The sequence below is a fragment of the Pelophylax lessonae genome, assembly GCF_965119305.1.
Source record: "Pelophylax lessonae genome assembly, chromosome: 9".
Classification (NCBI taxonomy): domain Eukaryota; kingdom Metazoa; phylum Chordata; class Amphibia; order Anura; family Ranidae; genus Pelophylax; species Pelophylax lessonae.
In genome coordinates, this window is record NC_138776.1 from 37,446,913 (window position 1) to 37,461,356 (window position 14,444).

Genomic DNA, 14,444 nt, shown 5'->3' on the forward strand with positions numbered 1-14,444 from the left:
GACCACCTTTTACATTACACAGAACCCTTACCCCTGGACCCCTTTACATTACACAGCCCCGTACCCCTGGACCCCTTTACATTACACAGCCCCTGTACCCCTGGACCCCTTTACATTACACAGCCCCCTTACCCCTGGACCCCTTTACATTACACAGCCCCCGTACCCCTGGACCCCTTTACATTACACAGCCCCTGTACCCCTGGACCCCTTTACATTACACAGCCCCCTTACCCCTGGACCCCTTTACATTACACAGCCCCCTTACCTCTGGACCCCTTTACATTACACAGCCCCTGTACATTACACAGCCCCCTTACCCCTGGACCCCTTTACATTACACAGCCCCCTTACCCCTGGACCCCTTTACATTACACAGCCCCTGTACCCCTTTACATTACACTGCCCCCTTACCCCTGGACCCCTTTACATTACACTGCCCCCTTACCCCTGGACCCCTTTACATTACACAGCCCCTGTACATTACACAGAACCCTTACCCCTGGACCCCTTTACATTACACAGCCCCCTTACCCCTGGACCCCTTTACATTACACAGCCCCTGTACCCCTGGACCCCTTTACATTACACTGCCCCCTTACCCCTGGACCCCTTTACATTACACTGCCCCCTTACCCCTGGACCCCTTTACATTACACAGCCCCCTGTACCCCTGGACCCCTTTACATTACACAGCCCCTGTACCCCTGGACCCCTTTACATTACACAGCCCCCTTACCCCTGGACCCCTTTACATTACACTGCCCCCTTACCCCTGGACCCCTTTACATTACACAGCCCCTGTACCCCTGGACCCCTTTACATTACACAGCCCCTGTACCCCTGGACCCCTTTACATTACACTGCCCCCTTACCCCTGGACCCCTTTACATTACACAGCCCCCCATTGGAACCCTTTACATTACACAGCCCCATCCCCCATACAACCCTTTACATTACACAGCCCCCCAATATAACCCCTTTACAATACAAAGCCCCCACCAATAGAACCCCTCTACAATAAATCCCCCCATAGAACCCCTTTACAATACAAAGCCCCCCCGCCCCCCCCCCTACCTTTTTAGGAGGAGAGCGGAGGAGGAGGAACTGTTTAAAGCAGAGAGGATGTGAGAAACTCACTGTCTATCCCGAGCCCTGAATACACAACGATCGGCGCCTCGGCGGGAACTGCAGAAGTTACTATGCTGGTTAATGAGCAGGTGATTGGTTGATAGGCGGTCCTAGCAACCAATCGCCTTCTCATTAACCAGCATAGTAAACTGCGGCAGCGCCGATCGCTGTGTATTCAGGGCTCGGGAGTGACAGTGAGTCTCTCACATCATCTCTGCTTTAAACAGTTCCTCCTCCTCCGCGGTGGAAGCAGTCTGGCGGCCGGCCCCGGGTGTCACCCTGATCTTCCCTGACACACTGACACCCCCCTGTGTGGCACCCGGGGCGGACTGCCCCCCCCCGCCCCCCCTATTGGTACGCCACTGACTAACCCCCTATATTTTTTATTAACTGCTTCACTCCTTTTGGTGTTTATCGTTTATAAACAATCATATCGTAAAAAGGTAAACTTTTTACATACGCCCTCGTTTGTACCAAAAACATGATTCCAGTGTTTTTTATAAAAGGGACAAATCTCAGCCAAAATTTGTAGTAAATTTTAATTACTTTAATTAACCGTAAAATGTATAGTTACATTTTAGTTACCCCTATTGTTTTTTTTTATTAAATCCAACATCTCTGCGTGACTTTAATGAACAGAAGTCAATGTGAGTTGTGTTGAAGTTGCACCAAAAGTAGTGCAGGAACCTTTTCCTAAGTCGGAGTGACTTGTTTTACACCGATTAGAACGGTTCCATTGCAGCTAATCGGGTGCGACTTGTCATGCAACTTTGAACTCTCAAGTCGCATGACAAGTCGCGGTAGTGTGAATCGGGGGCTTATTGGTAGTTAATCCTAACTACTTTTATTAACCCTAAAAATTGTAGTTGGAATTTTAGTTAAAGGAGTTGTAAAGTCATAAGGTTTTTTTTTTTTATCTTAATGCATTCTTTCCATTAAAATAAAAAACCTTCTGTGTGTAGCAGCCCCCCTAATACTTACCGAGTCACATCTCTCTCCAGTGATGTCCACGAGCCCCTCAGCCATCCAGGACTCTCCCTCCTGATTGCCTGGCACACAGCCGTGGAGCCACTGGCTCCCGCAGCTGTCAATCAAAGTCAGTTAGCCACAAAACGGAGCTGCAGCTCGGGTGCCCCCATAGCAAGCTGCTTGCTGTAGGGACACTCGATAGAAGGGAGGGGCCAGGAGCAGAAAAGAGGAGGATCCAGGCTGCTGTGTGCAAAATCACCTGCACAGAGGAGGTAAGTAGAACATGTTGGTTATTTTTTTAAAAAAAAAAAAAGGAGACTTTACCATGACTTTAACCCCTATTATTTTTATTAACTGTAAAATAAATTAAATTATTTTTTTTAATTTGTGTTTGCTCATGTTTATAGCGCCAATAGAAAATTCTACTGACATAATTCTACTGACTTTATAAAAGGGACAAGTCTCGGGATGAAATTTTTAGTAAATCCTAATTACTTTTTTTAACCCTAAAAGTTGTAGTTAAACTTTAATGAACCCTTATTATTTTATATTAACTCCTTAATTCTCTTCCCTATTTTGTAGTCAATCCTAATTACTTTTATTATAATTTGTAGTTAGAATTTTAGTTAACCCTTTTTTTTTTGTATTAACTCCTTCATTCTCTTAGCTTTTTTTTCTCTTTTAAGTACTTTGTAAGTAAACATTTTAAATGTGTTGGCTTAAGTTTATAGCACCAAAAAAAAAAAAAAAAAAAAAACTTTGTACCAGAAATGTCATTCTACTGCCTTTATAATAGAAAAAAATCTCAGGATAAAATTTGTAGTAAATCCAAATTAATTTTATTAACCCTAAAATTTGTAGTTAAAAATTTGACTTAACCTTTATTATTTTTATTAACTCCTTCATTTCCTTCCCTTGGTTTTTTTTTTCTTTTAAGTACTTTGTACATAAACTTTTTAAATTCGTGTTTTTTCATAATTATAGCCAAAAAAAAAAAAAAACCTTTGTACCAGAAACAGGATTCTGCTGCCTAATATTTGTAGTTAAATTTTTAGTTTACCCTTATTAATTATAGTTCGCTCCTTCATTTCTTTCCCTTAACTCCTCTCTTTTTTGTTTTTACCATAATAAATTCCTGGTAATTTTTGTAGCACAAAATTAAAAAAATCTTGGGTGCGACTGGCATCCTTGCCTTGGATGCCAGAGGACTGTTTCCCAGTATTGCTTGTAGTTCCCCATCAGCCAAAGAGCAGCAACTTGCCCGTAGTATGCATGAACAGCACAACCAGTTTCCACAATACCCTCCAGCACACGTCTCAGACACCTACCAGAGTATGTTGGTAAGTCAGAGTCCTTCTGGGTAGATCTATAGCGGACATAACCAGATCCAAGCAGTAGGTAGATGGGGACCAGCACTGTCTCTGCTCTGTTCAGCTCACCCCCCCCCCCCCCCCTTCCTCCGCCTGGACCCTGCATACAGATTTCTAGTTAAGAGCATGTCAGTGGGAGAGAGGGGGGGGATAAGGCTGCTAGGACAGGGAAACATCCGGTTGTCACACGAGACGTGACCTGCTGCTGGAGACATCACCTGTCATTGGAGACATCCGTCTTGTCACATGCATCCCCAGGAATATCCATGTGTCCCAGTCCATCTCCCTGTCGCTGCAATGCTTCGGAGCAGACCCAAAATCTTTTCCCAAAACAGGTCGTGTGTTCCAGACTTTCAGGTAGAAGCAGTTGGGAGAATCTTGGGTGAACACATTGATAAATAGGCCCCTTTAGTTACAAAAATAAAACTTTCCACTCAGGTTACAGTCTAAATGTAGAATCGCCTTTGGATCTACCGAAAAAACGTAGAGCAAGCACCTGCCTGATTGGATACAAGTAGAAAGGAAAGTTTAGGTAGGTTCTCAATAAACTTAGTTAAACTTAGTTGGTGAACTTGAAGTGATAATTTATTAGAGATAAAGGGATAATTTAGTTTTTAAAAAATACATTTAAAAAAACAAACAAACATACTTACAGTGGGTACGGAAAGTATTCAGACCCCCTTACATTTTTCACTCTTTGTTATATTGCAGCCATTTGCTAAAATCATTTAAGTTCATTCTTCTTCCTCATGAATGTACACATAGCACCCCATACTGACAGAAAAACACAGAATTGTTGACATTGTTGCAGATTTATTAAAAAAGAAAAACTGAAATATCACATGGTCCTAAGTATTCAGACCCTTTGCTGTGACACTCATATATTTAACTCAGGTGCTTTCCATTTCTTCTGATCATCCTTGAGATGGTTCTACACCTTCATTTGAGTCCAGCTGTGTTTGATTATACTGATTGGACTTGATTAGGAAAGCCACACACCTGTCTATATAAGACCTTCCAGATCACAATGCATGTCAGAGCAAATGAGAATCATGAGGTCAAAGGAACTGCCTGAAGAGCTCAGAGACAGAATTGTGGCAAGGCACAGATCTGGCCAAGGTTACAAAAAGATTTCTGCTGCACTTAAGGTTCCTAAGAGCACCCAAAAGCTCAGTTTGGCCGGACGGCCAGCTCTAGGAAGGGTTCTGGTCGTCCCAAACGTCTTCCATTTGAGGATTATGGAGGCTCTATGTACATTCATGAGGAAGAAGAATGAACTTAAATGATTTTAGCAAATGGCTGCAATATAACAAAGAGTGAAAAATGTAAGGGGGTCTGAATACTTTCCGTACCCACTGTATATTATACTTACCTGCTCTGTGTAATGGTTTGCACAAAGCAGCCCCAATCTTACTCTCCTGGGGCCAGAGATGTATAGTAACGAAGTAGAACTACTTAAGTACTGTACTTAAGTACCGAAATGCGGTATCTGTACTTTCCTAGAGTAGAATTTTTTTCTCCTACTTCTACTTTTACTTCACTACATTTTTTCGATGATTTCGATACTTCTACTCCGATATTTTTTTTTGTGCTGCATAGTTACTCGTTACAATTATAAAAATTACCACTGCCAGAACAGTAGATGGCAGGTTGCATAAAGCTCAAAAAATGTGTATAATGTCATTTGTAAATCAGCGCATACGAAAATAAAGGCTGTGTATAATAAAAGCTTCTATACCAAATCTTTCCAATAAAAAGTAAATATGAAACAAACAAATAAATGGCGCTACAGCGCTTAAAGTGCATCAAGAAACTACTAACAAACACAGGTTAATCATTTGAATAAATCATTTGAAATAATAAAAAACAATATGATGTTCAAACTTTTGACTTCTTTCTTTAATAACTACATAACACAGTACTTGTACTTTTACTTTCAGTACTTGGAGTAGAAATTTTTTTTCAAAACTACTGGTACTTTTTACTTTTAGTACTTAAGTAGCAAATTTTTTGAAAAAACTACTTGCAATACTTAAGTAAAAAAAATGTTGAATACTTTAGTACTTCTACTTAAGTAACTTTTTCTGCGAGCACTTCCACTTCTACTTAAGTCACTTTTTGATCGAGCACTTGTACTTTTACTCAAGTAGAAATTTCGAGTACTTTATACAAGTCTGCCTGGGGCCCCACTCTGGTTGCACAGTCAAGTTTGCCAATGGCTCCCGTTGCTGTCTCTCACTACAGACTGCTAAGGTCTGAGGGCCACACATCATATATCAAAGGGCCGTGGGTTGGGCACCAAGGGTCTTAGACCATCATCACTGAAACAGGTGCCCCATTTGGAAAATTTCACCACTTTACATGTTTAGATGACAGCTCAAAAATGTTGGATTTCCCATAATTTTCTACACTGGGGACAATGGTCACCTAGACAAATAGAGAAGGAGAATCTTCCCAGTGGGGGCACAGACAGCAATAAAAAGCTCAAAGAAGAATAGTGGGGCCCATGCTATTGTTTGAGGGTGCAGAAATTATTTATCTTGTTATATGATAAAAGTCAGTGCTTTTCGTTCCAGATGCTTCATCGGGGCTCAGAAAGTACAGAGTTTTATTATGTATTTCAGCATTTGTCCAAGACAGGGGTCCTTAGACACAGATAAAAATGATGGTCCTGGTGAATGCAGAAGCATACCTGAAGATAACAGAGGGTACTGACTGTGCAGCATTGCAGGCCAGACAACTACGGGTGTACTGGAGACTGGGCGGAGACACTGGAGCCAAGGAGGTGCACAGCAGATAACATAGAGACACTGACCATACATGGGTACACTTAGAGACACGGAGCACACAGGGGTACACTTAGAGATACAGAGCACACAGTGGTACACTTAGATATACGAAGCACACAGGGGCACGGTTAGAGATACAGAGCACACAGGGGTACACTTAGATACATGGAGCACACAGGGGTACACTTAGATACACGGAGCACACAGGGGCATGCTTAGAAATACGGAGCACACAGGGGTACATTTAGATACACGGAGCACACAGGAGGACGCTTAGAGATACAGGTCACACAGGGGTACACTTAGATACACAAAGCACACAGGGGCACGCTTAGAGATGCCGAGCACACAGGGGTACACTTAGATACACAGAGCACATAGGGGCACACTTAGAGATACAGATCACACAGGGGTACACACTTAGATACACAGAGCACACAGGGGTACACTTAGATACACAGAGCACACAGGGGCACGCCTAGAGATACAGAGCACACAGGGGTACACTTAGATACACAAAGCACACAGGGGCACGCTTAGAGATGCCGAACACACAGGGGTACACTTAGATACACAGAGCACACAGGGGCAAACTTAGAGATACAGAGCACACAGGGGTACACACTTAGATAAACAGAGCACACAGGGGCATGCTTAGAGATACAGAGCACAGAGGGGTACACTTAGATACACAGGGCACACAGGGGTACACTTAGATACACAGAGCACACAGGGGTACACTTAGATACACAGGGCACACAGGGGTACACTTAGATACACAGAGCACACAGGGGCACGCTTAGAGATACAGAGCACACAGGGGTACCCTTATATACACAGAGCATACAGGGGCACGCTTAGAGATACAGAGCACTCAGGGTGTGTACACTTAGATACACTGAGCACACAGGGGCACATATAGAGACACGGAGCACATACATGCACACTCACAGACACAGAGCACACTTAGAGATACAGAGCACACAGGGGTACACTTAGATACACAGAGCACACAGGAACGCATTTGGATACATGGGTCTCACAGGGATGCCCATGGAGATCTTTGTTGCACAGGGCCACACTTAGTGACACAGAACACACGGGGGCACAAAAAGAGACATGGCATACACAGGGACACATTTAGAGACATGGAGCACACTTAGAGACATCCTCTGCAGAATTCCCCTGATGGCAGAGGTGATCCCTTTATTCCGCTAATGTGGAAATTAGTGGGCGATCTGCAGATTGCTGCGCCATTCTTTGCTCTACCCGCTCACCGATTGCAGCCGTAATTGCACACAGAAACATGGTCCTACAAGTGGAAGCTAATGCAGTCTTCCTTCCCACCTACACTTTTAAAGGCAATTTACAATAAAATTTTAATTGAAATCTCAATTAAAAATTTCCCATGATCAGATTTCAGATCTCACAGAAAATATCTCTATCACACAATGGCTGGGCTATGGCAGGTTAATGTTTTATATGGACAGCTCTGAAAAAAAAGAAGCGATGATGTCACATGGGAGCGTTTAGAGGTGACACCTGACATCATCATACATTTCCCACCATAACAAACTCCAGGAGGGAGAGCCGGGATCAAACATTAACCAATGTTCAAGGAATTCTGAGCACTTTATTAACATTGTTCCTCTCAGATGTCATAAAATATGAATGATAAGAGTACTGTAGTGAGAGGGACGGTTGTAGAAAAGCACTATGTACGCAGAAGAAGAAAAAGGACAGCACAATGGTGACTTTGGGGCAGAATGTGCAACTGCGCGAGGACCCTTTGAATGTGGGGTTCCAGTGGCACGTGATGTTGGTCTGGTGGTCTCCTGCAGCTTCTTCTGCAGCCACTTCCTGTGTACATGCACTCCAGCAATGGCTGCATGGTGTTTTTGAGGGTGAGTTTCCTGATGGTTACAACAGTGGACCATGCCTGTATAATTTGGAAACAAGTCACTTTAAAGCAGAACCCCAGTCATCAACAAACTTTTCAACCCCCCCATCCTTAAAGCGGAGTTCCGGCCTCAGAAACGTTTTTTCGATAAAAATACCCCCGGGACAGTCAGGGCTAGTGCATTTCAGAATGGATAGCCTCTGAACTGTCCCAGGTTGAACTTACCTTTTAGAAGAAATACTTACCTTGAAAATTTCTTGTCCAGCACTGCCATCTCAGGTGTTGGCAGCTTAAGCTCTTCGGTGTCCTCTTCGGTCCCAGAATGCCCTGCACCGGCCCCGCTCGCCACTTCCGGTGCAGGCGTGTCATACCTGCACAGCTTCTGGGCATGCCCAGAAGCTGTTTAGCAGGGAATGACGCGCCTGAACGGGAAGTGACGAGCGGGGCCGGTGCAGGAGCATTGACTCCTGGGATTGATGACGTTCAGCTCCAAGGAGTCAATGCAAGCAGCAAGACACAGCGAGGGAGGAAGTGGAAGGAAGGTAAGTATACTTTCTTCAAAAACAAGGTAAGTAAATGAAAAAAAAAAAATCGTGATTATCCAATTCTTTTTTAGGTGATTTTCAGCAAGCAGATGGGCCAAAGTTGTTTTTGAGGCCGGAACTCCGCTTTAACCAACACACACACACACACACACTCTATATCATTTTTTAGAAATGAAACTTAGTGGCCACATGACTGCTCCAGTCCCATTCTTCTCCTCTTTATGGTATGAAGGCGGTAGGCAGGGAGCAGCATGACGCGGGGACTACAAGTGCCAGAAATCAATGCGCTTTAAGCTGCTGTGGGTGTGAGTGTGGCTGCTGTGCTGTTTACACAAACAGTAAAGACCAATAGCTGCAGCAGCTGTATCACCCACGTCCCCCCCTGTGGTCCTGAGAACCAGGGATGAACTCAAGGTTGTGTTTTGACTAAACATTGGTTGTTCAGATGTTCATTCGACAGCGATCAAACGTCATATATGTTAGAGGTATTTCTACTGTTACTATACATGACAGCTTCCTTCCTGTCACTGTTTGTTAAAAAAAGCAGCGGGTTCCCATATAACAGGGTGACAACTCAGGTTTACAACTGGCAACAGGGGCAAGGTGTTGTCACCTTATAACAGGAAGCGCCTAAACAAGGACTTTCATGGCAGGATCAGCAGGTATTATTTTAATGAAAGCTGCAGATTTAGAAATGATGAAAATTACTTTTGAATTTAGTTTATTACACTAAGATTATATAGATTTTAGCAGTAGTATTTAAAACTTTTTTTTTTGAGCTGCTACCAAAAACTAAAATCACATTTGCGTGGAGTTATCCTTTAAAGAAAAAATGGTCTTGTGTGCCTACCTGATGCAATCATTGCTTATCTGGGGATTAATTAGTGAAGCGGAAGGTGCTGATAATCTGAGTTAAACAATTCAAGCTCCAATTAATTTTTAAGTGTTTACTGGGGTGCATGCTGGGTGAGGAGTGTGATTTACAGGATCTATAGGGTACCAATGATGTCAATAAATCAGACGCACTTCACACACTGAGATAGAGTGAATTACTACACCAACCGGACTCAGCAATGTGCTGGAGAAAAGAGGAAGAAAGATGACATAGTCTCTCCCCGTGACATCACTACTGATGTATATGGCACAACTGCTAAATGTTCTAAAGATCCTTCAGTTTAACTGTTTGTATACTTGTTACTTTTAAAGTTGCAGGCCAATCATCCCAGCTTCGCTTCCTACTGAATATAAACAGGTATGCAGCATAGGAATTTAGACTTTTAAGACTTCACTGTTTACATGCTTGTTCTAAGAAGTGAAGGTGGGACCAGAATGACAGCCTGTGAATCAGAGAATTTACAAACCCAATTCCAAAAAAGTTGGGACACTGTACAAACTGTGAGTAAAAAAGGAATGGACTAATTTACAAATCTCATAAACTTATATTTTATTTCCAATATAATATAGATAACATATCAAATGTTGAAAGTGAGACATTTTGAGCTGTCATGCCAAATATTGGCTCATTTTGGAATTCATGAGAGCTACACATTCCAAAAAAGTTGGGACAGGTAGCAATAAGAGGCCGGAAAAGTTAAATGTACATATAAGGAACAGCTGGAGGACCAATTTGCAACTTATTCGGTCAATTGGCAACATGATTGGGTATAAAAAGAGCCTCTCAGAGTGGCAGTGTCTCTCAGAAGTCAAGATGGGCAGAGGATCACCAATTCCCCCAATGCTGCGGCGAAAAATAGTGGAGCAATATCAGATAGGAGTTTCTCAGAGAAAAATTGCAAAAAGTTTGACGTTATCATCTACAGTGCATAATATCATCCAAAGATTCAGAGAATCTGGAACAATCTCTGTGCGTAAGGGTCAAGGCCGGAAAACCATACTGGATGGCAGTGATCTTCGGGCCCTTAGACGGCACTGCTTCACATACAGGAATGCTACTGTAATGGAAATCACAACATGGGCTCAGGAATACTTCCAGAAAACATTGTCGGTGAACACAATCCACCGTGCCGTTGCCGGCTAAAACTCTATAGGCCAAAAAAGAAGCCATATCTAAACATGATCCAGAAGCGCAGGCGTTTTCTCTGGGCCAAGGCTCATTTAAAATGGTCTGTGGCAAAGTTGAAAACTGTTCTGTGGTCAGACGAATCAAAATTTGAAGTTCTTTTTGGAAAACTGGGACGCCATGTCATCCGGACTAAAGAGGACAAGGACAACCCAAGTTGTTATCAGCGCTCAGTTACATAGTTACATAGTTAGTGAGGTTGAAAAAAGACATCAGTCCATCCAGTTCAACCTATGATGTGTGTGTGTGTTTGCTTTTAACCGTACATTGTATACCCCTGTATGTTGTGATCTCTAAGGTGCCCATCCAATAGTTTGTTGATACTATCAATGCTCCCTGCTGATACGATTGCTTGTGGAAGAGAATTCCACATCCTTACCGCTCTTACAGTGAAGAACCCCTTACGCATTTTAAGGTTAAACCGCCTTTCCTCTAGTTTTAGTGAGTGGCCATGTGTCTTATTGTATTCCCTTTCTCTGAATAGTTTGTTCCTTATGCTAGGGTCGCCAGTAAAGTATTTGTACATTGATATCATATCCCCCCCTCAATCGTCTCTTCTCCAGAGAGAATAGGTTCAGTGCTTGTAGTCTTTCCTCATAGCTGATGACCTCCATTCCCCTAATTATTTTTGTTGCCCTTCTCTGGACTCTTTCCAATTCCAGCACATCCTTCCTGAGGACCGGTGCCCAGAACTGGACAGCATACTCCAGATGTGGCCGGACCAGAGTCTTGTAGAGCGGGAGAATAATCTCTTTATTTCTGGAGTGAATCCCCTTTTTTATACATCCCAGTATTCTGTTGGCTTTGCTTGCAGCTGCTTGGCATTGCATGCCACTGCCAAGCCTGTTGTCTACCAGTACCCCCAAGTCTTTTTCCATCCTAGACTCCCCCAGAGGTCCCCCCCCCCTATTGAGCAGCTTGCTTTCTGGTTTCTGGCCCCCAAGTGCATTACTTTACATTGTTCAACATTAAACCTCATCTGCCATGTAGTTGCCCACCCCGTTATTTTGTTCAGGTCTTGTAAGGTTTCCACATCCTGCATAGAAGATATTGGCATGCTTAGTTTAGTATCATCCGCAAATACTGAGATTGTACTAGATATCCCCTCCTCTAGATCATTTATGAATAAACAGGATTGGTCCCAGGACCGAAGCCTGGGGGACCCCACTTTCCACACCTGCCCAGTCTGAGTACTCCCCGTTAATCATCACCCTCTGGACTCTCCCCTGGAGCCAGTTCTCTATCCAGGTACTCACCTTATGGTCCATACCTACCTTCCTTAGTTTGTACAGTAAGCGTTTGTGGGGAACGGTGTCAAAGGCCTTTGCAAAATCCAGATACACCACATCCACAGGCTTACCTTTATCTAGGTGGCAGCTCACTTCATCGTAGAAGGTAAGTAGATTGGTTTGGCAAGAACGATTTTTCATAAATCCATGCTGATTACTACTAATAATACTGTTTTCATTACTAAAGTCTTGTATGTGGTCCCTTAACATCCCCTCCAAAATCTTGCAGACTACAGATGTTAGGCTGACCGGCCTATAGTTACCCGGGATACATCTCGGCCCCTTTTTAAATATTGGTACCACGTTGGCCTTTTTCCAATCGGCTGGCACCATACCCATCTGTAAACTATCCTTAAAGATCAAGAATAATGGTCTGGCAATCACCTGGCTGAGCTCTTTAAGAACCCTCGGGTGCAAGCCATCCAGTCCCGGTGATTTATTTATGTTAAGTTTCTCAAGTTTAGTTCTAAGTCTATCTTCTGTTAGCCATGGCGGCACTTCCTGAGGTGTGTTGTTTAGTTTGGCCTTACAAGCTGGGTTCGTGTAGCCCCCCGATTCTTTTGTGAAGACTGAAGAGAAGAAATTATTTAACACTTCCGCCTTTTCCCTGTCCTCAGTGGCCATATTACATTTGTCATCTTTTATGGGGCCAATGTGTTCTGACCTCGCTTTCTTACTGTTTATATACTTAAAGAACTTCTTGGGGTTCTTTTTACTCTCCTCCGCTATATGTCTCTCGTGTTCTATTTTAGCCGCCCTGATTTCATCTTTACATTTCTTATTACACTCTTTGTAATGCTTAAATGCTGCCAATGACCCCTCAGCCTTGTATTTTTTGAAAGCCTTACCTTTAGCACTAATATGCATTTTTATGTTGGAGTTTAGCCACCCAGGGTTTAGTTTTGCTCTTTTAAATTTATTTCCCTTTGGAATGCACTGGCCATGGCCATCCCCCTTGTTAAGTATGCTCTTGAAGCACTCCCATTTTTCCTCCGTGTTCTTTGTTCCCAGGGTTCTATCCCATTTGATATTTTCTAGCAGCGAGCGCAGTTTTGGGAAATTGGCTCTTTTGAAATTCAGCGTCCTTATATTACCCCTCTGCTTCCTATAACTGTAATTAATACTGAAACTTATTGACCTATGGCCACTGTTTCCTAAGTTGTCCCGTATTTCTATATCCGTAAGCAGGTCTGTATTGTTGGTAATCAGTAGGTCAAGTACCGCATTGTTTCTTGTCGGTGCATTCACCATCTGACCCATGAAATTGTCCTGCAAAATATTTAGGAACTGCCTAGCCTTGGCTGAGTGTGCGGTTCCTTCTGCCCAGTCTATATCTGGATAATTAAAGTCCCCCATTATAATGACATTTCCCATCCTTGCTGCCAATCCTATCTGTAAAATGAGGTCCGCCTCCCCCTCCTCCCTCAGGTTGGGGGGCCTATAGCATACGCCCAATATTACCTTCCCCACCGTGCCTTCCCTCTGAAGCTCTACCCATAGGGATTCTGCCTCGTCCTTAGCTCCATTATTAATATCATCTCTCATATTTATCTGTATACTGTTCTTAATATACAGACATACCCCTCCCCCTTTTTTACCTTCTCTATCTCTGCGATAAAGGGAATACCCCTGAATGGTCGCCATCCAGTCATGGGAGCTGTCGAACCAAGTCTCAGTTATCCCCACAAAATCTAAGTCCTCCTCAAACATCAGCAGCTCTAGCTCTCCCATCTTGTTAGCCAGGCTTCTGGCATTGGTATACAAACCTCTTAATTTTGATCGGTTACATTTATCCTCATTTGATGTTTTTAGGCTGCTCTCTTGATTTTTCCCTATACCCACCCTGGGTATAGGAGCTCCAAACACCCTACCGCTAATGCCCCCATTTCTGCCCTCTGAAACTTGCTTTCCCCTGGCTAATTCTACATCTGTACCCTCCCCCCCATCACCTAGTTTAAAAGCCCCTCTAACTTTTTGGCCATCCTCGCACCCAGTACGGCTGCACCCTCCCCATTTAGGTGCAATCCGTCCCTACCAAAGAGCCGGTGGCCGACTGAGAAACCCTCCTTACTACACCAGATCCTCAGCCACTCGTTAACTTCCCTAATCTCCCGCTGCCTCTCTGGTGTGGCTCGAGGTACAGGTAGTATTTCGGAAAATACTACCTTGGAGGTCCTACTCCTCAACTTAGCGCCTATGTCCCTGAAATCGTTTAGGACTCTCCATCTTCCTCTGCCTATGTCATTGGTACCCACGTGTACCATGACAGCTGGGTCTTCCCCAGCCCCACCCAATAATCTGTCCACCCGATCCGCGACGTGCCGAACCGAGCGTCCGGCAAACAACAGACTGTTCGGCACACACGATCTTT

General features: G+C 43.6%; 1 protein-coding gene across 1 annotated transcript in view; it reads right to left on the reverse strand.

Moving 5' to 3' along the window:
* Positions 1 to 3,634, reverse strand: part of CLCN1 (chloride voltage-gated channel 1) — a 302,592-nt gene extending 298,958 nt beyond the window's left edge. The window contains exon 1 of the mRNA XM_082267331.1: positions 3,429 to 3,634. Within this exon, the coding sequence (XP_082123457.1) occupies positions 3,429 to 3,479 (51 nt within the window). The 5' untranslated portion in view covers positions 3,480 to 3,634. The remainder of the gene's footprint in view (positions 1 to 3,428) is intronic.
* Between the last annotated feature and the right edge of the window lie 10,810 nt (positions 3,635 to 14,444).